This window comes from Schistocerca americana, chromosome 7 (genome assembly GCF_021461395.2).
Source record: "Schistocerca americana isolate TAMUIC-IGC-003095 chromosome 7, iqSchAmer2.1, whole genome shotgun sequence".
In the NCBI taxonomy this organism is placed as follows: domain Eukaryota; kingdom Metazoa; phylum Arthropoda; class Insecta; order Orthoptera; family Acrididae; genus Schistocerca; species Schistocerca americana.
The window spans coordinates 455,023,843-455,050,398 of record NC_060125.1 but is presented as its reverse complement, the minus strand read 5'-3'; the positions used below and the strand labels follow the sequence as shown (position 1 = coordinate 455,050,398).

The 26,556-nt window shown below is 43.4% G+C and overlaps 1 protein-coding gene across 1 annotated transcript in view; it reads left to right on the top strand.

The window, feature by feature from the left end:
- The first annotated feature begins 886 nt into the window (after positions 1-886).
- Positions 887-26,556, top strand: part of LOC124623001 (myrosinase 1-like) — a 64,968-nt gene continuing 39,298 nt past the window's right edge. The window contains exons 1-5 of the mRNA XM_047148791.1: positions 887-1,040; positions 12,825-12,958; positions 18,283-18,417; positions 21,648-21,770; positions 25,173-25,356. Coding sequence (XP_047004747.1) covers positions 887-1,040; positions 12,825-12,958; positions 18,283-18,417; positions 21,648-21,770; positions 25,173-25,356 — 730 coding nt within the window. The remainder of the gene's footprint in view (positions 1,041-12,824; positions 12,959-18,282; positions 18,418-21,647; positions 21,771-25,172; positions 25,357-26,556) is intronic.

Below are 26,556 nucleotides of genomic sequence, written 5' to 3'. Positions count from 1 at the left end.
TGGTAATTAAATTCGAACAGGATTTTACGCAAACAAAGACCGTGCAGCTAATGCTTTGCAAGTTTCATTGAAAGGGGTGTGTTCAGGCAAGAACAACAAAAGAGTCCATAAATTGCATCAAAAAGTTTCAAAGACTTATCCTCGATCAGAGACCGAAAATTCCGAGTGTTAATTGCATGGGAATTCACAGTAAGTTCAGTGGTTTCTGTTACGAAATTTTCTGGGCTACTTAAGAACGTAGGCTTTCGGGGCCACCCCGTATGACAAATGTTCTTGGGTGGTGTCATTATTAAAAAAGCTACCGTTCCGACGTTTTCGGCCTTCTTGCTGAATTATTGCTAGCAGGAACGTGTCTACGGACAGCTAAAGGAAGGGAATCTCAGCAAAAAGCAAAATAATTCCTGTCGGAAGATTCCGAAAAATGGCGCGATACAATTATCTATGTATCTGTCTACGTGTTGACAACCACGCACAGTTCTTGAAATACTTAAGCTTTCAGATTGTGCAACGACACCGTTTAGTTATGAAAGTGTGTCAATGTTTTTCACTCGACCATCTGTCGCTTCCAGTCGATACACCGTAACTTCCCATGGCGTATGGAGAGCACCTTGGTGTTGCACCCTTGAGGCCCACTCTAAAGTCCATATATATTGCTATGCTTGATATATTCCTGAGGTTGACGCTATTGCTAGTTCTACAGAAAATGTCGCAACACATATGAGAATGGCTGTACAGGAAGTGATTATCAGATTACAGCACACTTATCACGAGATCATACGCATGATAGGCTGCTAGATACGACCATTTAGTGGCACTCGAGTGTTATCCGATATGTGCGAGAGTTTATAAACTGACAACGAGTACCTTTAGAGCAATAGATACCAACATGGTGGCACCTGTGACGTTATGTCTGGAGCTGTTGGGAATTGCGTGTCTACTGGCGACAGCCACCAGCAGAGAGGTCAACCAGTTCCCAGAGGGCTTCCTGCTGGGAGCCGCCACCGCCTCCTACCAGATAGAGGGTGGCTGGAACGAGGACGGTAAGCGACAAACTTTTCTATTTTATCTTGGACTTTCGTTAATTTCAGGACGATTAGGTTCCTGAAGATCAGGTAAAGTCAGTACAACAAAGATACTTCGGGATAGTGCCCTCACCACCACCACCACCATCATCATTACCACCACCACTACCACCACCATCTTCACGTATATGGTGATGTAATTGGAAGGAAAATCAGCATTGGCCGTATTTTGTTGTTTTATTGTCAGCAAAATCGATTTTCGGTCACTTAGTGACCATCTTCAGTGCTGTAATATGTTTATGTGATAGCTCTAAGCTTGTGGTTATAGCTTGATACCAGTGCCTACCAATTTTAATTGTATATTACAGCACTGAGGATGGTCACTAAATGACCGAAAATCGATTTTGCTAACGATAAAACAACAAAATACGGCCAATGCTCATTTTCCTTCCAATTCTATCCACTATTTGGTTGTGGTGCACGCAACACGCCATGGAGTCGCCAATCAATATATGGTGATGTGTAAACCGCTGGTGGACACAAGTAAATAAATAATTTTCATGGTACTTCAAAGAGCTACACAAGCTTCATTTAACAGTCTTAAGTTATTAAGAGCCTTAAGTTAAAAACTGTGAATTAAGCTTCTGTAGTCACACGCTCTTTAATGAGCAGAGTCCTGAAGTATTGCCAACAAGTTACAACGGAAAATATAATTTTCTCACTTCAAATTTAAAACCAAATTCGAAATCGAAGCTTCAGTCAAGGAGAATAAACACTTAAAAACTCTTAGAGTGTACTTCGCTGAAGAAGTATTGAGAGCCAACTGTAATGAAGTATCTAAGTGCGACAAGGATAGAAACTTCTAGCCTGACACAGTCTTTCCAGTTAGAAGAACAACAGCACAGTTATTACTAAGTCTCTATGAGCACGTCGCTGATTACTGATGAGTCCCAGCTGAGGAGGCAGCGTGCTGTCAAGAAGACGATGGCGTAGTGGAGATCTTCAGGTTGCTAGCTGCTACGGAACTGCTCTCCAGAGCTCGTGTTCTGGCATAAAGGCCGCCTCGCAGAGGGATACGCGCTGGTCTATTTTTGGCACGTGACATGGCGGATACATGAAGAGAAGCGAGTTACTGACATCTACAGTCCGCGTGTACGCCGCCTGTCGACCTGGACGAAGTGCTGTTGAAGTCTTTAGTCGGTCTGGTCGCGGAGTTCCGGATTTGGTTCAAAAGGCTCTGAGCACTATGGGACTTAACTTCTGAGGTCATCAGTCCCCTAGAACTTAGAACTACTTAAACCTAACTAACCTAAGGACATCACACACATCCATGCCCGAGGCAAGATTCAAACCTGCGACCGTAGCGGTCGCGCGGCTTCAGATTGTAGCGCCTAGAACCGCTCGGCCACTCCGGCCGTCAGTTCCGGATTTGTTGGAGTTTCATGTCGTATGCGCTGTAGGGATTGGGCTCGCTGTAACCAGCACGAATGATACGTTGCGCGTGGTGTCATCCGTGCCTAAATTCTAGGGCACCACGGCATTTGGTATCAAATGCTGTTATAGGGGTCCTGCACACTTCCTCGTATTAATGTTTTAAGCTACACAAGTACTTGTTTGTCATCGTAATCTGTATATATTCAATTAAGTCTACATCTGCATCTGTATAAACTCATACACACTCCGCAGATCACGATACGGTGCATAACGGAAGGTGTATTGTACCGCTGGTCGTCATTTCCTTTCCAGTTACACTCACAAATGAATCTAGATGGAAAACGACTGTCTATTTGTTCCCGATCGAGCCGTCATTTCTCTTGTCTTCGATGTTTTTGCATGACATGATTTTTAGTGGCAGTAGGATTCCCACTTGAGTTCATGGAGCATTTCCATAATACTTGCGTGTTTTTTGAACCTAAGGGCAAAGGAATCTAGCAGCTCTCGTCTGAGTTGTTTCCTTGTCCTCTTTTAATATGGATTAGTTTGGGTCCGACACACTCGAAAAGTGTTCAAGACTGGAACACACAGGTGTTATGCACGCCGTTACCGTTATAGGTCTACAATTTCCTAGAGTTCATCAGATACACTAAAGACCACTCCCCTACCCTGAAAATGATATCATGTGGTTATTCCGTTTGATGTCGCTTTGATTTATTACGTACAAGTATTTAATGAACGTGACTGTGTCAAGCAACAAGCACATACAGTTTTGTATTCAAATATTACAGGACTGGTTTTCCTGTTATTTGTATAATTTAAATTTTTGCACATTTGGAGCAAGCTGCAATTCATCACATCAAACAGAAATTCTGTACAAGTGGTCCTCTACCCTCCTTGTGTCACCCAACGAAGACGCGACGCCTTTTCGTATACAACAGCGCCATCGGCAAACAGGTTGCTGTTCGATTAGCCGTCAGATCGCTTATCTATAAAGAGATCTTATCAAGCTTCCCTATGCACCGAAGACGGTGCCCTTGTCTCTGATAAACACGCGAGTCTGTGATAGACACGAGGACAACGTACTGGGTTCTTTAAGAAGATTCTGATTTTTTGTTCCGTCTCAGCTGCAGATTTTTAATTAGATTACTTGTTTCGAGCAGTTTGGATCGTCTTCGGATCTTAGTAGTTGCGTCAGGAAACTGTCCTACCTGCTCAGAACCACATACAAGAGTAGATAGCCACTTATACCCGAATATCATCCAGAGTCAGCGAAGTAATTAATTTAATTAAAAATGTACAACTTAAACGGAATAATGTATGAGAATTAGCTTAAATATCTACAGTTGCTGAATTTCTCAAGATGGGATTGTTTCGATTACAGTACTGGGTTATATTGCATTGTGTGTTAAACCGGGGACCCAGAAACGACGGAGAGGCTTCGCCCCGCTGTAGCCCTCAGAGGTTCACAACCCAGCAACAGGCCACAGTAGTTCAACCATCACACCGCCGCCCCACACCGAATCCCCGGTTACCGTGCGGTTCAGCCCTCAGTGGATGGTGTACGCGTACGTGGAGACAGTTTTTGCGCAGCAATCTCCGACATAGTGTAACTGAGGCGGAATAAGGGGAACCAGACCGCATTCGCTGAGGAATATGGGAAACCGCATTAAAAAGCATCCACAGGCCGGCCGGCACACCGGACCTCGACACTAATCCGCCAGGAGGTAGCGCGTTAGACAGCGCACCAGTCCGGGAGGGCTACTGGGTTATATTACTCAAAAACGTTTAGAGCCACTCGTGTATCTGAAATTTTGTTCTGATGCTTTGTTAACAGTCTGAAGAGGGCACTGTTTAATGAAACCTAGGAATATCCGATCCTGCTTCGTCCATTGTTGGCAGGTCATCGTGCGAAAAACAGGCAAGCCGAGTTTTGGACGAGCGACGATTTTTAAATCCGTGCTGTTTTGTGCTCAGAAGCGTAATATGTATTGCGAAACCAATCAAGAACTTCTTTGCACCATCTACCGTCCATTCGCCTAGATATATGTTTCACCCAACATTTCATTTTCATTACAGGACATTTTTGTCTTACACCCCAGTTTGTTACCCGAAACATTTGTGTCTTCTCCCGTCCTTCCACATAAAAGCAGCATTTCATTTTATAATTAACTTACGTTAATACTTTTTACACTGTCAGTAAATCACCTGATTACTCCCAAGGACAACTGCGATTGATTGTAGTCAGCCTGTTTTCCACGTATTTCGTTACATGTTTTCCCAAACTTTCAGAACTATCGATTTCCTTCAGCCGTATCTAGCATTTTTGAGAGTCTTTATGAGTGTGGCTATACAATACCACTACCTGAGAAATATGGAAAAAAAATTGCCTATTTATACAGGATACAAGGTGGTTATTTCGGGGGAGGGGAGAGGGGGAGAGGGAGAGTGAGTTGACATTACTAAATCTATGTCTACTAATACATGACTACTGTGCCACTCACATGTAAGTGCTTCACGGAGGATTCTTAGAAACACTTACAGACTATTCCTCTACGTTCCACTCTCGAATACTATGTGGGAAAAAAGAACGCTTGATATTTTACGGTGAAGGACAAAGTTGATGACTGAAATTTCGTGAAAAGGTATCGCCGGATCGTAAATTCCTTTGTTTTAGTGATTGCCACCGGAACTCGAGTATCTTATTCGCAACACTCTCTTCCCTTTCTCACAACACAAAGTGATCTGCCGTTCCCTGATGTTCTTCGCCAATCCTATCTGGTAAGGATCCCACATACCGCAACAGTTCTCCAGAAGACTAGAGACAAGCTCAATATAAGCAGCCTCATCAGTAGAGTTGTTGCATCTGTTCAACTAGCAACCTTTCAATTCCTGTGATGTATTTCGTAACCAAAATTTAGCGTGTTTCTTCCAGTACTCACACTTTGCATTGTTTAGAGCCGGTTGCTACTTTTCGTATGATGCAGGCCTCAGAATCATTTTGCAACTGGTTTTGATATTCTGATAATAAGAATAAACTAGCAGAAAAAAATCGCAACACCAAGGAGTAGTTGTGCGACGTAAAAGAATGTTGGTAGGTGTGTTTCCTCATCTAAAAGGCGATGTCTTTTCAAATTTCGCTACAGCCCTATAAGGGTGCTTCAGTAGACGTTGTAACGGTCGTGGATACGTAGTGACCTTTGAGATTGGACATAGTGAGTTGATATTAGTCAAGAATTTTTTAAGGTGACAAAGACGTCATAATCAACACCTCACTGAATTGGAACAAGGTCGTGTAATACGGCTACGAGAAGCCGAATGTTCCTTTTACGATGCCGGCCGCGGTGGTCTAGCGGTTCTAGGCGGGCAGTCCGGAACCGCGCGGCTGCTACGGTCGCAGGTTCGAATCCTGCCTCGGGCATGGATGTGTGTGACGTCCTTAGGTTGGTTAGGTTTAAGTAGTTCTAAGTTCTAGGGGACTGATGACCACAGTAGCTAAGTCCCATAGTGCTCAGAGCCATTTGAACCATTTTTCATTTGACGGTCCCTAGACTTACCCACTCTTTAGTCTAACTTAAACTAACTTATGCTAGGGACAACACAAACACCCATGTCCGAGGGAGGATTCGAACCTCCGACGGGGGGAGCCACGCGTTTCGTGACAAGTCGCCCTAGATCGCGCGGCTACCCCGCGCGGCTCAGAAAGACTTGATAGGAATGTAGCGGCACTACATGGTTACTGGCAGCGGTGGTCGCGAGAATGTACGGTCGCTAGAAGACCGGGCTCTGGACGACCACGTGGCACTACCGAGAAGGAAGACGATCTTGTTCGGCGTATGGCTGTGGCACGTCGTACTCCATCAGCAGCAGCAATTTGAGCCGCAGTCGGCACCACTGTGACACAACACGCTGTTACAAACCGGTTACTTTAAGGACACCTTCGAGCTAGCGCTCTGTGGCATGCATTCCACTGACCCCATACCACCACTGTTTGCAACTTCAGTGATGTCAAGCAAGAACTCGTTGGAGGGCAGAGCGATCTGTTGTGTTTTCTGATAAAAGCTGATTCTAAAATGGTTCAAATGGCTCTGAGCACTATGGGATTTAACATCTGAGGTCATCAGTCCGCTAGAACTTAGAACTACTTAAACCTAACTAACCTAATGACATCACACACATCCATGCCCGAGGCAGGATTCGAACCTGCGACTGTAGAGGTAGCGTGTTCCAGACTGAAGCGCCTAGAACGGCTCGGCCACACCGGCCGGCGAAAGCTGGTTCTACCTCTGTCCCAGTGATGTCCGTGTGTTTTCCAACAGGAATACGCTCACCCATATCCTGCCGTTGTAACATAACATGGTCTACAGAGTGTCGAAATGTTACGTTGGCCTGGTGGGTCACCAGATCTGTGTCCAATCGAGAACATGTGGAACACCATCGGAGGACATCTCCAGCGTCATCCACAGCCAGCTTTAACTGTCATCGTATTGTTTTCAGGGAGTCACCCAACCAAGTACCAAGTGGTCCTGGCGTTGCTCAACTTCTGCAATCGGGCTAGACCTGGTCTGTCCAACATGGCAAGACCGTTGTCGATGTTCTGATGACTTTTGTAGACTGCAAACTACAGCACGTCTGCAAACAATCTGAAAGGGCCACCTAGATTGCCTCCTAAATCGTTTATACATATTAGGAACAGCAGAGGGCACATTCTTGGAGAGCGACAGATATCACTCATTTTTCAATCGATGCTTCACCGTCAATTGCTATGAACTGTGGCCTTTCAGACAAGAAATCACGAACCCAATCTTACAAATGCGACGATACTCCATAGGCTTTATGAGGTGTCGGCAAAACGATTCGGTACCACATACATTAGCGACGGCGCGTTGCAATCCGCAAAGACCAAAACGAGGCACTCCAAAAGCCCACTCCTCCCTATCAACAAAGCAGCGCCCTCATGCTATGGGTCAATATACACTGAGATGACACAAACAAAGGGATTTCTGTTAGTATCGTGTCGGACTTCTTTTTACCAGGCATAGTGCAGCTACTTGACATGGCGTGGTCTGCACAAGTCGCTGGACCCCTGCAGAAATATTGAGTCGTGCTGCCTCCATAGCCGTTCATAACTACGAAATTTTTACCAGTACAGAATGTTGTGCACCAACTGACCTCCTGATTGTGTCCCATAAATGTCGATGGGTTCAAAAAAATGGTTCAAATGGCTCTGAGCACTATGGGACTCAACTGCTGAGGTCATTAGTCCCCTAGAACTTAGAACTAGTTAAACCTAACTAACCTAAGGACATCACAAACATCCATGCCCGAGGCAGGATTCGAACCTGCGACCGTAGCGGTCTTGCGGTTCCAGACTGCAGCGCCTTTAACCGCACGGCCACTTCGGCCGGCCCGATGTCGATGGGTGGCCAGATCATTCGATGAATTGTTCAGAACGTTGTTTAAACCAATCGCGAACAGTTGTGGCTTGGTGACATTGCGCATAGCCATCGACAAAAATTTCATCGTTGTTTGGGAACATTAAATTCATGAATGGCATCAAATGGCCATCTTTAGTCAATGATCGTATCAGTTGGAACTGGGGAACCAATCCATTCCGTGTAAACGCAGCCCATACCGTTATGGACTCACCACTAACCTGCACAGTGTCTTGTTGACAAATTGGGTCCATGGCTTCGTGAGGTCTGTGCCATACCATCTTTAGCTCTTACCAATTCAAATCGGAACTCATTTGACCAGAACACGGTTTTCCAGTCGTCTAGGATCCAACCAATATCGTCAGGAGCCTAGGAGAGGCGCTGCAGGGCACTTGTTCATCTGCTGCCATACCCCTATTATCCCTAAATGTCGGCGCACTCTCCTAACGGATACGTTCACTGAACGTCCGACATTGACTTATGAGGTTATTTCACGCAGTGTTGGTTGTCTGTTAGCCCTGACAACTCTACGTAAACGCCGCTGGTCTCGGTCATTAAGTCAAGGCCATCGGCCACTGCGTTGTCCGTTGTGAGAAGTAGTGCCTGAAATTTGGTATTCGCGGCGCACGCTTGACATTGTGGATGCCGGAATGATGAATTCAGTAACGATTTCAGAAAAGAAATGCGACATCATTACGTGCACAGTGTCTGTTACTTCCGGTGGTGCACTCATAATCAAGTAGGCCACTCTTTCACATCAATCATCTGGGCACAAATGACAGCTCTACCAATGCACGGTCCTCTAATATCTTGTGTACACGGTACTAGTGCCATCTGTTTATGTCCATATCACTATCCAATGAGTTTTGTCGCCTCAGTGTAGCATGGAGCATGCAGGCACTCTGGCCATTACGTGACCTCATCTGAAGGAGACGACATAATAGTGCAAGATCAACGATTTCTTAAAGTTATGATGAAATATAATTTCGTTATGGTTGCATTTTGTACAGTAAGAGAACTATTGTGAACAAGTGCATCAAGCGATCCTTCGATAGTCAATTAAATTTGTAAATCATGCACTACTCCTGTTGCAAAGAAGTGTGTCAATGTTTAGTAAATCTTTTATTCAGTTATGTAAGAGAGTGAATCAATATTTCATGAGTTCTAGTTTGATGAGCTTCCTTCCAGAGCCATCAAAGGACCCACAGTTATGGCTGGACAAAAGTAGTTTCCCATGTTCACAACTCACTAGAGTCTTACCTCCCATTACAATTTAGTCATGACACTGTATAGAGTTCTTCCTTGGCTGTTGGAAATTTGTTATCTTGAATTACCTCGAACAAATGAGTGTTATCATGTTGTAGTGCGAGGTATGGAAGGCGGATCTTTTGAGTCATATTATCCATTACAATACATTTTGATGAATGGAAGTGAATCAAAACATTTCCACTCTGTTCTTGCAGATCACCATCGGCCGTACGGCAAGCAGATAATTCGACAGTTTCATAGACAAGCTCTCTATACAAAATTATTGGTGACACCCCAAAAAATCGCCTGGCGTCTTTGTAGCAAAAGAAATTGGTGCATTTTACTTTTTTTCATACTAACTACCAGTCGCATTTTTCGCTTCGTGTACTAGGTATATCGTCCGTTACGTACTCCACCTCTTCTATATCTCTCCCACATTTCGTCTTCCAGTGCGTATATAAGAGCCTTTACCAGGAGTCTTTCTCCAACAACATAGTCTACATTTTCCTTCTATTTTCTGATATCTCTTTTAACCTTCTAGTTTAGGTTATATACTCCCAAAGCTTTCCTTATATACTCATTTATTTTACTGCAGTCTCTGGTACATCTTTTGACACTTCCTAGAAACCTCATTTCTTTTTTGCTGTCATGCTGTTGCCCATGTTTCACTTCCGTGAATAAGGGTTTACGCGGCTATCGTTTTCGAACTCCTCAGATGGATACTTTCCTGATTTTATTCTGTAGATATTTTTGAACTGTTTCCTTATGAAACTAAATTTATTTAATTGTTGGTCCCCATCACGGTTGCGGTCATATGTGATGTAGCATCATAGGTTTTTAAAAAGTTTATCTGGCGCCATACTTTTATTATCCAAGACTATTATTGATCTTACTGGCTGTACCCCACGGTATGTCATAAACTTCTCTGTATATACAAACAATTCAGGTTTTATTCTGTGGCTATCTTCATTCACTGCAAATCAGTCTTAGATCATCTGGATATAGGACTGCATTTAGTCTACTGTCAAAGTCTAAAAACACTCCATTTTATTCACTACTGATCATTTCGTCCATCTATATATTTCTGTTCATCGGTTTTGAGATTATGGTCCAGAAATTTTGGTGACGAAAAACAGATGTGCAAGAAAACTTACGACGTGGATCTATGCCTGAAGAAAATATGGGAAATACAGCACAAATTTCGCATAGGCGCTTGCGTCAGCTTCTAAATGTTTGAAGTAGTTCATTTTCAGCCAAAGAGGCATTTCACAAACTACCTGTTTCGTTTTTGTAGGTCACAAATTGTTAAATCGGAATTCTTAAATTAGAAAATACAAGATATTCTATAAAAAAGTATAATATCCGGTATCACAACTATTGTACTGACATGGTACCAGTTTCAAAAGTGAATACATGTCTACGTATACTACCACCAAACCACACAAAATTCAGTTTTCCGTCATGTATTTTGACTTGACACTTTACAGTATTTCCATTTTTTGATACCTGATGATAATATATGTGATCGTAATAGTAGTAAATGCAATTTGCATTCATTTGACTGCTTACTTTCGTGAATATCCATACTATTATATGAAGGCATGTCATCGTTTAACGTCGTTATCAAAATTTCGAAAAGTACTTGATGGATTACCTTCATCTCATTACACGAAGATCTAATAAACGTTCGGAGTGACATAGGCTACATTTGACTGTAACGTATGTATTATGTAAGTGTATATATACTAATGGGACAACATTATTAACAAAAATTTCGAGAACTTCTTGACCCATTTACTTCGTATATTCAAAACATATTCTAAATATCATTCAGACGGTCACACACTGCTGGGAAAAAGAATCACAACACCGATAAGGAGTCGAGCACCGTAAACGAACGTTGGTAGGCGTGTTTCTGCACCTGCAAGATGATGCCTACTCAGATTTCACACCGATCGCATAAGAGTGACGCTAGGACCAGACGTTTTCAGTTGGTGAGATATCTGGACTATGTGCTGGCCAGGGCAGAAGTCGAACATTATCTGTATCCAGAAAGGCCCGTACAGGGCCTGTAACATGCGGTCGTGCATTATCCTGCTGAAATGTGGGCTCTCGCAAGGATCGAATCAAGGGTAGAGCCACGGGTCGTAACACATCTGAAATGTAACGTCCACTTCTCAAAGTGCCGTCAGTGCGAACAAGAAGTGACCGAGACTTGTGACTAATGGCATCCCATACCATCATGCCGGGTGATACCCCAGTATGGCGATGACGAATACACGGTTCCAATGTGCGTTCACCGCGATGTCGCCAAACACGGATGCGACCATCATGATGCTGTAAACAGAACCTGGATTCACCCGAAAAAAAGAAGTTTTGCCATTCGTGCACCCAGGTCCGTCGTTGAGTACACCATCGCAGGCGATCCTGTCTGTGATGCAGCGTCAAGCGTAACCGCAGCCATGGTCTCCGAGCTGATAGTCCAAGCTGCTGCAAACGTCGTCGAACTGTTCGTGCAGATTGTTGTTGTCTTGCCAACGTCCCCATCTGTTGACTCAGGGATCGAGACGTGGCTGCACGATCCGTTAGAGCCAGGCGGATAAGATGCCTGTCATCTCGACTGCTAGTGATACGAGGCCGTTGGGATCCAGCACGGCGTTCCGTATTACCCTCCTCAACCCACCGATTCCATATTCTACTAACAGTCATTGCATCTCGACCAACGCGAGCAGCAATGTCGCGATACGATAAACTGCAATCGCAAAAGGCTACAATCTGACCTTTATCAAAGTCGTAAACGTGATGGTAGGCATTTCTCCTCCTTACACGAGGCATCACAACAACGTTTCACCAGGCAACGCCGGTCAACTGCTGTTTGTGTATGAGAAATCGGTTGTAAACTTTCCTCATGTCAGCACGTTGTAGGTGTCGCCACCGGCGTCAACCTTGCGTGAATGGTCTGAATAGCTAATCATTTGCATATCACAGCATCTTCTTCCTGCCGCGCGGGATTAGCCGAGCGGTCTAGGGCGCTGCAGTCATGGACTGTGTGGCTGGTCCTGGCGGAGGTTCGAGTCCTCCCTCGGGCATGGGTGTGTGTGTTTGTCCTTAGGATAATTTAGGTTAAGTATTGTGTAAGCTTAGGGACTGATGACCTTAGCAGTTAAGTGCCGTAAGATTTCACACACAATATTGAACATCTTCTTCCTGTCGGTTAAATTTCGCATGTGTAGCACGTCATCTTCGTGGTGTATCAATTTTAATGGCCAGTAGTGTATATTGAAAGTAAAATTGTATACGCAACAATGTGCTGTTTAGTTTTCTTCCTCACAGTCGGATTTCAAAGAAAACAGAAAAGTTGTGTTCATGGATTATCGGTTAATGTTTAGAATACTGCAGAATACGAAATTGCGACACAAATAAACGAAACTCAAGGTCAGATTGGGGTGGGAGGAGGAGAATGACAGGCTGGGGGGAAGGAGGAGTCGGACAGAGGGGGCAGGAGAAGGTGGAGGAGGACATGGATAAAGAGCGGGTGAGGAAGAGACAAAGAAGGGAGAGAGAAGCAGATTAGGATGTATATCCAATTCCCAAGCATTTTTGGCAATTGTGAGCATTGTCGGTTTCCTAACCGTACAAAATAAAATCCTTGTTATCTATAGCGAGACTCCCTTCTATCTTACAGGCAAAGGAGAAAGCATCTGGGACCACATGCTGCACGAGCATCCAGAATACGGCAACAACGGGGACAACGGAGACGTGGCCTGTGACTCGTACCACAAGTATGCCGAGGACGTGCAGGCGCTCAAGGACCTGGGGGTGAGTACACACAGCAAATGTACATGGAGTGGACAACTGTACGGAAACACCAAAAGCACAAGACATTACTGTGCCTAAGATGATGTCGAAAGACCACTGGCATTCAAAACAGCTTCCAGCTGTCTCGGAATGGATAAATACCGGTTTTGTCTGCTCTTAAGGAAAGTCTTATACTATTCATCCGGCAAAATAGTGGAATGTCCATGTAACTTTGGTAGACGTGGATAGCGATTACGCACACTTTTCTCCAAAGCAGAATAAAAAGGGTCAACAATACTGACATATGGCATGTGTGGTGGCCAGGGGAGGTACGAGAATTCGTCCTTATGCTTGCAAATTAAACCTGGACAATGCAAGGTATGTGAACTGCGGCCCTGTCATTTTGTAACACAGCGTTATCATTGGGGAACAAACATTATACCAATGGTTGGACCTGAACAGCCAAAATGTTCAAATACTCCTTGACAATATGTGACATTGTATAGGACCCATGGACCCATGAAAAACCAAGATGTGCCTGCCGAAATCATCAAACCCGCCATGTTTCACTCATGGGCCGTAAACTCTGCCATACGTTGGGAACTGTGTGCAACGAGACTCATCCGACCAAATCATTTTTTTCACTTCTCCATACTTCAGGTACTACGGCTTTGCCATCACGTTTTTCTATTAAGGACATTTGTCTTTCACAGCTGTCGTCCTCATATTTTTCATCACAATCCTCTTCAGTGGCCGTCTGTCACAATGACCCGACACACGTTTTCGTTCGTTTTGTACCCAACCGGATGATGTTTTTCTGCTTTCGCTGGGTGAGGCGTAAGTGTTCGATATGGTGCCTCTTGAAATACCAGTTAGTTTGTTTACTGCGGTTACGAAAGTACTCATCACATGACAACCAACAATTTTCTCACATTGGAAGTCACTTAACTCTGACATAATCCACTCACAACCACACAGCACACTGTTCTGACAGCGACTGACACCTTTAACGCATTGAGGCCACTGGCCAAGGGCCACTTAAGGTCAAATACAAGCTTGGTTAGCAGCTTCGTTTATGTTTAAGCAAGCACTTCTCTATCGCACTAGAGTTCAAACGGCTGACAGTATAAAATGCTGAAGAGGTTTACATAGCATTTCGATAGGCGTTAGCAGGGCACAGGGAGGGCTATAGGAATGCAATGTCTGAGCCCGATTGTGGAGACAATATTCTTTGTTCGCCAAAATGTGACAGTAGTGCACACTGCTAAAAACATCAACATCCAGATTACAGCAGCGGGCGTTTACCCAGTAAAAATTTTAAAAAATACGGTGCATGGAAAAGTGAATTCTCAAGTGCCTAGTACGAACTGGGAGGGATCGCAAGTAAAGAGATATTTCGAAACCAAATTTATAATTTAAGTCGAACAGAAATAATTTCCTGAATCCGAATGAGAATAGGCAACAAAGATTCACTCAGTCCCTCCGAAAAGGGAACTTTAAGCAAAATGCCATTCAAAAACTTTTATTTAATAAAAATTACTCTGACGGCAGGTTAATTTATCAAACCTCCAACCGAATGGGTCCAATAGGATCAAAACTCTATAATCTTTTAACTTAGAATGGAATTACAAACTGTAATTTAAAGAGAAAACGCTTTCTTAACAATAGAATCAGAACTCTATAATCTTTTAACTTAGAATAGTATAAACTACAAAATGTAATTAAAGGAGAAAAAACTTTCTTAATAATATACGAGTGCATCAATGACGTGCTATATCGCTGTGGCACCCTTCAAAGAGCATAGACTCTCCTGACTGCATTGGACGATGACAACCCCTGAGGCAGCGCCCCGCACGATACAGAAAAAATAAATCTCACTCTACAATATATACTTAAAAAAAAATCACTGCCAAGGGTGACGGTATTTGTCGAGTCACCAACCTTGATGATATAAGACAGTAAAACCTACAGCTGACTAGCCAATGAAAGCGAGTATTTTTTTAAATAACGCTTAGCAGTGGCAGTTGTAGGGGTTCATATGACCAACATAATTGTATCTTTTACTATCACACGGGAAAGTGAAAATTAATGAAAGAACTACTCTGCTTTTCTTACCTAACCGCAGCAAAAGCAGGCAGCGGATCAGTACTTAATTACACAAGCGAATTCACGGAAGCAGCCAACGGCCTTTCCGCAGTGGTACCACAGGTTCCCGTCAAATCACCGAAGTTAAGCGCTGTCGGGCTGGGTGACCATCCGGTCTGCCGAGTGCTGTTGGCAAGCGGGGTGCACTCAGCCCTTGTGAGGCAAACTGAGGAGCTGCTTGATTGAGAAGTAACGGCTCCGGTCTCGTAAACTGACATACAGCCGGGAGAGCGGTGTGCTGACCTCATGCTCCTCCATATCCGCATCCAGTGACGCTTCTGCGCTGAGGATGACAAGGCAGCCGGTCAGAACCGTTGTGCCTTCCAAGGCCTATACGGACGGAGTTTAGTTTAGCTTTTTTAATTCACAGAAGCACTAGGTAACTAAAAACCAAACTACCCTAAGCAACACCAATTGTGCTCAATGGTGAAGTGGACAGATTCGGAGTCTTACAGTGGTTATAATGGAATTTCAGAATTAAAATCAGTTTAGCAATTGGTTGGTTGGTTGGTTGGTTGGCTGGTTTGGAGGAGTGGACCAGACAGCGAGGTCATCGGTCCCATCGGATTAGGGAAGGATGGGGAAGGATATCAGCCATGCCCTTTCAAAGGAACCATCCCGGCATTTCCCTGAAGCGATTTACGGAAATCACGGAAAACCTACATCAGTATGGCTGGACGCGGGTTTGAACCGGCGTCCTCCCGAGTGCGAGACCAGTGTGCTAACCGACGTGACACGTAGCTCGTTAGATTAGGAGGAAACGGCAGAATTACTGGTGGTTAGAACTTTTACTGTTTTTACACATGAAAGCTTTAAATAGTACGTGCTGCCAACCCAGGCACAACCGTAAACACTAGCCTCATCAACAAGCACAATCAACTGGTTTATGCATACGTAGAACTATAGGAGGGGCGGAATTCGTACACTGTTTAAGCATAAAAGTAAAGCTGTGGATTCACAGCTCGGTACGGTTTCTAGACAGAAATGGACCAAAAACAATAGTTCGGGGCACAGCATTTACAGCAGCAAACAGCTCACGCGCAAGGTAGGGTGCTGTCGGCAGCAGCAGCGAGAGTGCCGAAGACGCCGTGCGACACCACAAGGCTGGACACGGCCGCACCCAGGTGTATGCCTCCCTCGGACGGCAACTGTGGCCACTGCCAACCCCAGTTCCGCTGCACCTATATTTTCACATTTCAGGAACAGAGGGTGCATATCATCATCTGGAGTGATGAATATCTGACCGAAAGTGCAACAATGTCAACGAAACGCATCCGATGGTATTTGTGTACGCCATGGTTCCAATATTGAGACTTTTAGCAGGGTGTAATTTGAGCGTAATATACTTGCGTTACACCACGCTTTGTTTCTGGTCACACACCTATTACACTCGCTCAAAATAATTTATGTGAGTAACTATGTCCCAACAAGCTGCTCCTAGTGTGAGTTCAGAATCGTCATATACTGAATTATTTGTCGATGACCATAATCACATTCTGGTGAAGAAGCAGAGGTTTCTAGTTGCGGTTTCAGCAACTTCTTAAAAATATCAATTTTGATCAAATTTCAGAATAAAAACTGAACAATAATGGCGCAAAAAAGACAGACGAAATACGTTAGTAGAATCGGTCGAACAGGATTTTGTCCTTATACATACTTTGAGCAGACATCAAATAGGAAATAGATTGGACAACGAGCGTATAGGACTTAAGCTGAAAACAGGAATAATAAAGGGGTGCTAAAACATTTAGTATCACAAAAAATATTGTCAGCAGCCTTAGAGGATATTTACAGGTGATTAAACACTGGAAACAGAGAAAAAATACGTCTTATTCAAACTTACTTGAACTGCCTGAATTTTGCAAATAATTCCGAGTGTATAAAACTTTCAACAAATAGGACAGCTCAACAGTGAAAGTTTGAAAGTACCACCTACAGAGCACCAAAAACTTGAAGTTTGCAGAACACGTATCCTAAACGCAAGAAAGCCTCTTAGCGAACAACGGGAATTCCTAGGATAAAAATAAATGTAATGAAGCCCGTAATAGAAATTGTGTTTGGGACACATAAGCCGGTGAACGGATGGTCGACAGAGCAAGGCGATAGGTTATTCTATTCCAAGGGATAAATAAAAGCTGGGACGCCAAAGAAATGGAAACCTGGTGGAGGACATTATGAAACATGCAGGAGAACCATGGAAGCGTATAAAACACTGTAATAGATGCAGGGGTGTGTCGGAGACCTTTGTTTAGCAGAGCCTGTCAAAATTCTAACGATAATGCATATTTTCCGTACTTCACATACCCCATCGACAATCTGGTATTACATCTCAGTATCGCAGTAGCTACGATAATATCTTCATGTAAAAAGGGCTTGTAAATTTCCTCAGCATCACCTATAATGTCACAACCATCATTTTCGAAAAGCTTTTCCCACGATAACTGAGGGCAATTTTTCAGTATAGACCGGAAATAACTTTACTGAACTGTCGATAATCAAAAACATCCACTATGAGTGATAGTGATTTTCTACAAGTTTTCAATTTCTTACACTCATATTGACATAGCTGTGATTACAGATTTGTACCACCAAATCTATTGCCAGTTCTGCCCAACCTGAATAATCTCTTATTCTCTCATAACCGCTCCCCAGAATCAGCTGGGAAAACAGCCGTCTGACGTTTGTCAAAAGTCCGAAAGCCAACGTAGATAAATAATTTCTCCATGAATTGCAGATATTAGATTCGAACTGCATAACGTCTTCCCTCGATTAGCTTGCAGGGAGATAGTTGTTCGTTCGTCCAGCAAATGCGAAATGTACGCTTCACTGGAGTTCAGTTACAAAATACACATTCACAATGAACAATAACATTTTTCGCCTTCTTTTAAATACATCATCCGTTAAAATTAATATATCCACCCGGTGTTCCAACGTGACGTACCTGAACAAAATACTGCCAAATATTCAGCCATTTCAAGTTGGATAAACTGCAGATTTCGACATTTGTCAGCTCGATAGCGATTGACACTGCTTAACACCTGCGAAGTCTAATTAATGACATAAATCTACTTTCTACCTTTCTACCTTTCTACCTTTTACTGTTAGTTTTCGGAGACGTTTGCTGAATGTTCTTTCACAATACCGTGCTGCCCACCACTAGCAGTAGAAGTGCTAGTGTAACACTGCATTGTTTGTTTCAGGCTAAAGTATACCGTTTCTCTATCTCTTGGCCTCGCATACTGCCTAATGGTGACCTGGACGTGATCAACCAGCCGGGAATCGACTACTACAACAATCTCATCAACCTATTACTGGAGAACGATATCCAGCCACTGGTAAGAACGCTTTAATGTCTACTCTCTGTAAGAATCCATTGTGACGTGCACACTATGCTTTGACCATTCACTACTCCACATAGCTTTATTCTGCAGCATAATTGCCCATCCTAGCGTTAATAGAAGTTATCGACGTTAGTGTAAAAATTTACTTGTCAATCTGAGGAGGAAACTGGTCATGAATTCCTCTCGGCCTCTTATATTAGCAAGTGAAGAAACATTTACACACCAGATACCAACAACAATGAAGGGACGAATATCCTGTCAGTAAAAATAAATAACAAGGATCTGCGGATCTATCTTGGACTGAGTACGCCTGTAGAACCACCCGCTGCGGAAATACACTGCTGGCCACCGTAAATGCAACACCCTGAAGGAAGCATCCGAATCAAGTGAAATTTACACCATGGGTTTGCAGCGATGAGATATGCAACTGATTAGAATTTCAGCGCAGACGCACATCACGCGCGCCTGTGGCGCCACCTCATAGCGCCATTTAAGGCTTGGCGATTTCGACGAGTGTACGTTCGGCACGTGTGTTTACCTTGTGGTTGTTTCACAAGACGATCAGTTATGCTTCGTAGACAACAGCGAACATCGTTTGATCATGTATCCGAGTTCGACAGAGGAAGGATAGTGGCTTACCGAGATTGTGGATTATCATACAGAGAAATCGCTAGTCGTGTTGGACGAAACCAAACAACTGTGATGTGGATATGTGACTGTTGGATGCAGGAGGGTACGACGGACCGACGTGGTCGATCGCATTCACCTCGGTGCACCACTGCACGTGCTGATAGGCAAATTGTGCGCATGGCAGTGACGGATCGCTCAGTGACATTCCGAACCATAGCACAGCACATTGCGTCTGTAACGCATCATCCAGTGTCTGCGCGTACCATTCGACGCCGTTTACAGCAGAGTGGTCTCTCCGCAAGACGTCCATTGCTTCGTCTACCATTGACGCAGAACCACAGACGTCTCCGTCGCTAATGGTGTGATGACAGACGGATGTGGACGGCAGAATGGAATGACGTTGTCTTTACTTACGAGGCACGCTTCTGTCTGCAGCACCACGATGTTCGGATTCGAGTGTGGAGACACCGTGGAGAGAGGATGCTGGACAGCTGCATTATGCACCGCCACACTGGTCTTGCACCGGGTATTATGGTATGGGGCGGTATTGGATATTACTGTCGCACGCCTCTAGTACGCATTGCCGGCACTTTAAATAGCCGGCGCTACATATCCGAGGTGCTGAAGCCAGTTGTCCTTCCTTACCTTCAGGGCTCGGCCACAGCCATATTTCAACAGGATAATGCGCGACCACACGTGGCACGCATTGTCCAAAGGTTCTTCGTCAATAACCAGATTGAATTGCTTCCCTGGCCGGCTCGGTCTCCGGGTCTTTCGCCGATAGAAAACATGTGGTCCATGGTTACTCAACGAGTGACCCAGATTACATCCCCAGCTGCCACACCAGATGATCTTTGTCAACGTGTGGAAGTTGCTTGGGCTGCTGTACCCCAGGAACACATCCAACGTCTCTTTGACTCAATGCCGAGACGTGTGGCAGCAGTGATCTCCAACAATGGCGGCTACTCTGGCTACTGATTCTGGCAGGAACCACATGTCACAGACGTCTGTAAACGTAATCATTTGATACTTGGTCAACATGTTATCTACAAAATAAATTTTGTTGTGCTACCTCTTGTCTTTCTTGGTGTTGCATTTACGGTGGCCAGCAGTGTAGTTCAATTTTATTTTTCGGGGGTCGGTCACGGGCTGCACCTCTGACTCCCTCTGGAGTACAACTCACTTCTGCGTGCCTATATAAGTTCACAAGGATATCGGCTCTTGACGGATTCGTTCTAGTCACACATTTTACACTAGTTTTAAATTGCCAATAAAACTATAATTTAAAGGTACTCTGATGAAGGTGTCACCATTGTTGAAGCATCGCAGTTATAACGGCAGTGATGACGATAAAGTTGAGTCCTTACAAAAAGAAATACATGTAAAAACACCATCTCCACCAACATACAAATAAACTATGACTAATGTGATATATATTATGTGTACAGAAAAGTTTCTACTTTAGGTTTTTTGTGTTTCTTTACATGTACATGACGGTGCCAAATACTGTTACACAATTTGCTCCAATTAATTGAAATGTAATCGAGGTGTCTATACGACACTGATGCAGTTACATTTTTCCTTGATGCTCGTTTACAGATTTCTTCCATATGCCTGCTGTTACTATTTCGTATATGTGTATTGACGTGGCCTCTTACGTAACATTCAGAATTTCTTTTTTTCGTTATACCCAGCTGTTATGTTACTTTTAGGGGATTTTTTTTCAGAAAAACATAAGCATCTTCAGTCACTTAGTTCCTCTCTAGCAAAAAAAAAAATCACTACGTTATGACATCATTTTGTAGCGCATAAGCAGCTTTTCATCATACTGTCCAGTTTCTTAGAAACTAAGAATCTTAACTTTATTGCCGCCCCACGAAGGTAATAAAACGTATTTATATCGGCTTACACAGAAATATTCTCCTAACGAGGCTCCCGTTACAACAGCATTACTGCCAAGGCTATTGGGTGAAGTGCGACTGAAAATAAGATGGTTGAAAATATTTTTATCTGTAATTAAATGAACTAGACACAAAGATTTCCAAAAGTAACTCCCAGTTTTATTATTTAAAATCCAAGAAAAGGCATATCCACACTCGAATACACTTTTAGCACTACTACTATAGTACAGAAATTTAGAAATTGGTTTTAATGATTAATTGGAGTATTACATTGTATTGTACAACGGCTTGAATCACTTATTGGAAAACATTCAGCTACGGTTTTATTTGAAATCGGTGTTCACTATCCATCTCTTACATTTTTCCCGCTTTTACATTTATTTTCCTGTTCACTCATTTCTCGACTTCTCTTGAAGCCTATGTAAACCGCTCAACTAAGTGCAGGCAGTCCTTAAAATAACTTCCAAACATTAAATCATCTTTTTTCCTAGCATCCCTGTCAAACTATGTCGTCTGAAATTCTTTCCCGACAGTCATGTTATCCTTTCGAGTCACTGTGACACAGTGACATTCACTTGATACTCCGTAATTTTCTACGGAATTGAAGGAAATAAAATAAGTGACAATCTTGGTATTTTCATCATGAAAATATATCACATGTGATGTTCATAGCCAAGGTCTCCCACCTTACAGGTGACGATGTTCCACTGGGACTTGCCGCAAGCTCTGCAGTACATAGGTGGCTGGCCGAATCCCATCCTTGCGGACTACTTTCTCGAGTACGCCAGGGTGCTCTTTGACAACTTCGGCGACAGGGTAAGTTACTTTGTATACTGATATTTCCCTTATTATTGATGATACTTAGTAAGGATAATTTCACTACAACTAAGGTTTGTAGGATTTTGTTCTACAGTAATGAATATGTAAAGCGAAATACGGTAACATCTTCTCATGATCCTAATATTTTCAACCATCGATGTAGTTTCCGAAGCAAGCTACTGTCCCCTGTCTTACGCCAGTGAGGAATTAAAGATACTGTCAAATGGAGATCGAACAGATTTTCTGTTCGGGTCGAAAGGGAGAAACGTTAGTCCTTAGTTTCTGAAGAATCTTAGGGTTTCACTTCATACCGAACAAGAAATTTTTGAGATCGAACCCAAGCTCGGATTGGACAAGGATGAGAGAAGAAGTCGTTCGTGTCTTTCCTAACTAACAATCACGACCTACCGTCTAATCAGTTTAGCGACCATATGGAAAACTCAGATCTGTATGTCAGGACAGAGAATTTTGCAAACCAGTTGACAGCTAAAGTTTCCCATAGGGATAGTATGTTGCCAACGTTTGATGGAGAGGGACATAAACGTACATATTTTTGAAGTAAAGGAAGAATGTGTCGAAATTACACATTCTCTAGTGATACTGACAACATTCAAGCGAAATATAATAGCATTTGTATTTACAACATGTATAGTTCATGGGAAGAACGTTAGATTTAAAAGAGCGCATGGAGAGCAACTGTGTCGAATATGTGATGATGTATCACCGCTGTGTACGAAAATTGGCGAAACGAAGTAGACCCCAAACACCAATTTTCAATAAGTAGTTTACCTAACAGGTAATACATATTTTGCAAATAATTTTAACGAAAATGTACCGTAAATGATAACATTGAAGTTCTAGAAATAGCAGGCTCATTACTGTAATAGGAGCAGGAATGTACTGCAGAAACTGCACATCAGTGGCAGTCTCGATCACTTTGATCACCAAGAAAAACGTGTCAGAACAATGTTAATGTTGGTGATGCAATTCAAGCCTACATTAAGAAACAATATCATGAGATTACTTCTCCTTGTTGTGTGTGATATCACTTCCTTCCTGAAGGAGCAGGATCGAATCCCCGTCGGACAACGATTTTCTATCAGGCTGCCATTAACGTAGTATTTGAGGTATCACGTATCTATACTACACCACAGGCGTCTTTAGGTTGGCAACAGAATTGTAAGTTACCGCCAGACGCCAATAGCAGCGGTGATGATCTGTCGGGGTGGTGGTGTGACCCCACTGAGCCATGCTCTGGCTAGGAGCGTCTTCTGCCGCCGCAACATACCACGGCTGGCGGCAGCCGCTCAGCCCACCTAAGGCAATACCGTCCGCGCTTACTCCAGAGAGCCTCATAGCTGTTGCTGTTGTAATAGATTTACTTATATCTTGCTGCATTATGCTTGGAGAAATACAAGTTAAGGATCTGTTTACTGTGTTAACTTGGTCTCTAATCATTTCTGCTCCTTCCAGCTTTCCTACGACGACAGTTGCCACAGCACTCTTCAGCCCACCTCTCCATACCATCGTGAACAAAGTCGTGCTCAGGAGTATTCATTTCTCCATGATGGAGAAACGAAACATGTTTCTGATTCCACTTTAAACTGAAGATGCCATTTCTCTATTTGGGTAACGAGGACAGGTTAGGAATATGTAAGTTGTCGAAGTGGTGTCCAAGAGAGAGACTTACAACAAGGCATTGAGCTACACTAATTGGTTATTATTAGTATTATCATTATTATTATCAGAGCCTCCTACATATGATCGAGAATATTATTCACCGGACTGTCTATTTCCCGTTGTTAAACAAGAACAAGGCTTTTTAATGGTGGGGTTACAATTTCGTACTAGTTCATGTTTGTGGTGATTACTCACAATCATTAGCATGAATAATACTCTAACATTTTCCGCTAGCGCAAACAGACTTCATTTATGGACAGACTATCTTACTATCGCAGTTTTGAGAGTAGGCTTGAAAACCAGCTACGCGATGCTGCAATAATCTATAACAATAGATCTAAAAGAAAATAATGCAGAACCAAGTGACGTTTATTTCTATATAGGAAGTGGGTGACACGTACTCAAATCAAAAACTGGCTGAGATGATTCCAAGCACTATGGGACTTAACATCTGAGGTCATCAGTCCCCTAGACTTAGAACTGCTTAAATGTAACTAACCCAAGGACATCACAGACATCCATGCCCGAGGTAGGATTCGAAGCTGCGACCGTAGCAGCAGCGCGATTCCAGACTGAAGCGCCTAGAACCACTCGGCCACAGCGGCTGGCGACACGTACTCAACGAACAGCAAATGGAATAGACTTAAGACTGAAATTAGCCTTGATTTCGATTCGTAAGATAATTCTCCATCTCAGTGTTGAGGATAATTGACATTCAGTGCCTATTACGAGTTCTCACTTCTGACAGTGAGTCAGTGACCTGAGGAAACCACAGAAAAACTGAATGTCACTAAGCGACAAATGGAGAGGTACTTGTCGTCAATTACTGATACCAACAGGAAGGCAAACATATGGAACATAGAGCAGCTGCGATGGAAGCCGTAATTATACAGCAGTGGAAATGAAATGCAGATGGTCAGAACATTTAGCGAAACAAATCGATGTTAGATGGACCTACGAAGATCATTGCTGGATTCAAAGAGGAAATACCAAGTGGATGACACAAAGAAACAACACCAGAACCAATAGGAAACCTTAAGGCTATAAAAGCAGTAGCTAAATGATAAATTATAGTTACGACGGTAGCACTTGCAGTAGATGTTGTTAAAGACAATTTGTGCGTGATATTTTCGAAATTTTGGACTATACGAGATGAAATCCAGTGAGAGGCAGTTGCGTTTCCTTGAGTGACTATTTTTTAGAAACTCTGAACGTCGTGAATCATCAAGTACCAACTTTGAACTAGACTGTAATCATAACCTGATAACTCTTTCTCACGGCCCCATACTGCAGTTGGATATTTGTCGAATACGTGATATCAGAAGAGTTCAAATTCTTTTGTTGACGATCCGTGACTTTCTCCTGACTTTGTCATTCACCAGATGTCTCGTTAATAAACAACACTTAAGGACACTGGAGCGGTTCAAATAGTTGTTTCATTAACACGTAGTTCATTTCGTACGATTGGCCAATTTCGGCCTTGCGAGCCATTCTCATGTGAAAAACGGGGCAAGAGCGTGTCGTAATATGTTAATTTGCAACGGACATGAAAGTTGTCATAGCGAGCACAGACGCATGCAAGCTTTAAATTTAAAATAGATACTGAATATTGTACTAATGCTCACAGTGCGACTGTTTATTATCCAGCCACATTTACTCACAGGTTCTTGTAAAATCACCGCGATCTGACAGTACAGTGGGACCACGTTCCTTTCGCAGGTGAAACTGTGGACGACGTTCAACGAGCCCATCTCGTTTACTCGCGGATACGCTGGCAGCGGCGGGCAGGCCCCGTCACAGAACGCTTCTGGTATCGGAGACTACCTGGCGTCGCACACCGTCATCAGGGCGCACGCCATGGTCTACCGCCTCTACAACGAGCAGTACCGCTCCACGCAGAACGGTGAGTCCACACTGTACACTGATACTCACTTAAATATAGTTAGCTAGCAAGAACTACAAGGCAAGTTAAAAAGGTGTGCAGAAATTTATTATCATAAGAGAGGAAAAAGAAAATAAACACCTACATCATTGCTCTGTACGTCATTTTGAAGTATGTGGTGGAGTGTACTTTATACTGTGAGACAGCGAGATATGGACTTTTAACACGAAAGTGTTTCAAAAATTAAATATCAGGGAACAGGATGATTCACTATAATGAAAACGAAATAGAGGTGGGCAGGATATTCAGTGAGGATAATGGATTGCATTAGAACTAAGAAAATTCTTCGATGGGTTTCTAGACACGTCAAAGGCTATTGTGAAGAAGTGACGGAACAACGCTGGACCAAAACACAGCTGAAAACGTACTGTATGGACCCAAGTCTTGAGAGAGTTCTATCCAGATGCGGTTGTCGAAAGTCTTATGATAATGATAATTCACTCGTACGAGGGTCGTTCAATAAATAATGCCCCATTTCTTTCTTATAACATATTTATTGTTAAGAGTCAGAATTTGATGACAAGATACATCAACATGTCTTGTCAATGACCTGTTTTTCAGCGCAGTCTCCATCACGTTCTGTGGCCGTGAGCCAACCTTGTGGAAGAGAATGTATTCCCTCTTGGTAAAAGCTCTTGTCCTGTAGAAGTAGTCATGTTTTCACTGCATGACTGACACTCTCTCCATCTTCAAAAAGTGTTCCCCGTAGAGAATCTTTAAGCTGCCCAAAGAGATGGAAGTCCGAGGGTGCCAGGTCTGGACTGTAGGGTAGATGAGGCAATGATGTCCAACCCAATTTCGCGATCTGTTCCTGGGTTCTCAGACTTGTGTGTGGGAGTGCATTACCGTGTTGGAGCAAGATTTCTGCTGTATCAAACACGTCTGAAACGATTCTTCAGTTTATTCAGAGTGGTGGTGGTGGTGGTGGTTAGTGTTTAACGTCCCGTCGACAACGAGGTCATTAGAGACGGAGCGCAAGCTCGGGTGAGGGAAGGACTGGGAAGGAAATCGGCCGTGCCCTTTCAAAGGAACCATCCCGGCATTTGCCTGAAACGATTTAGGGAAATCACGGAAAACCTAAATCAGGATGGCCGGAGACGGGATTGAACCGTCGTCCTCCCGAATGCGAGTCCAGTGTGCTAACCACTGCGCCACCTCGCT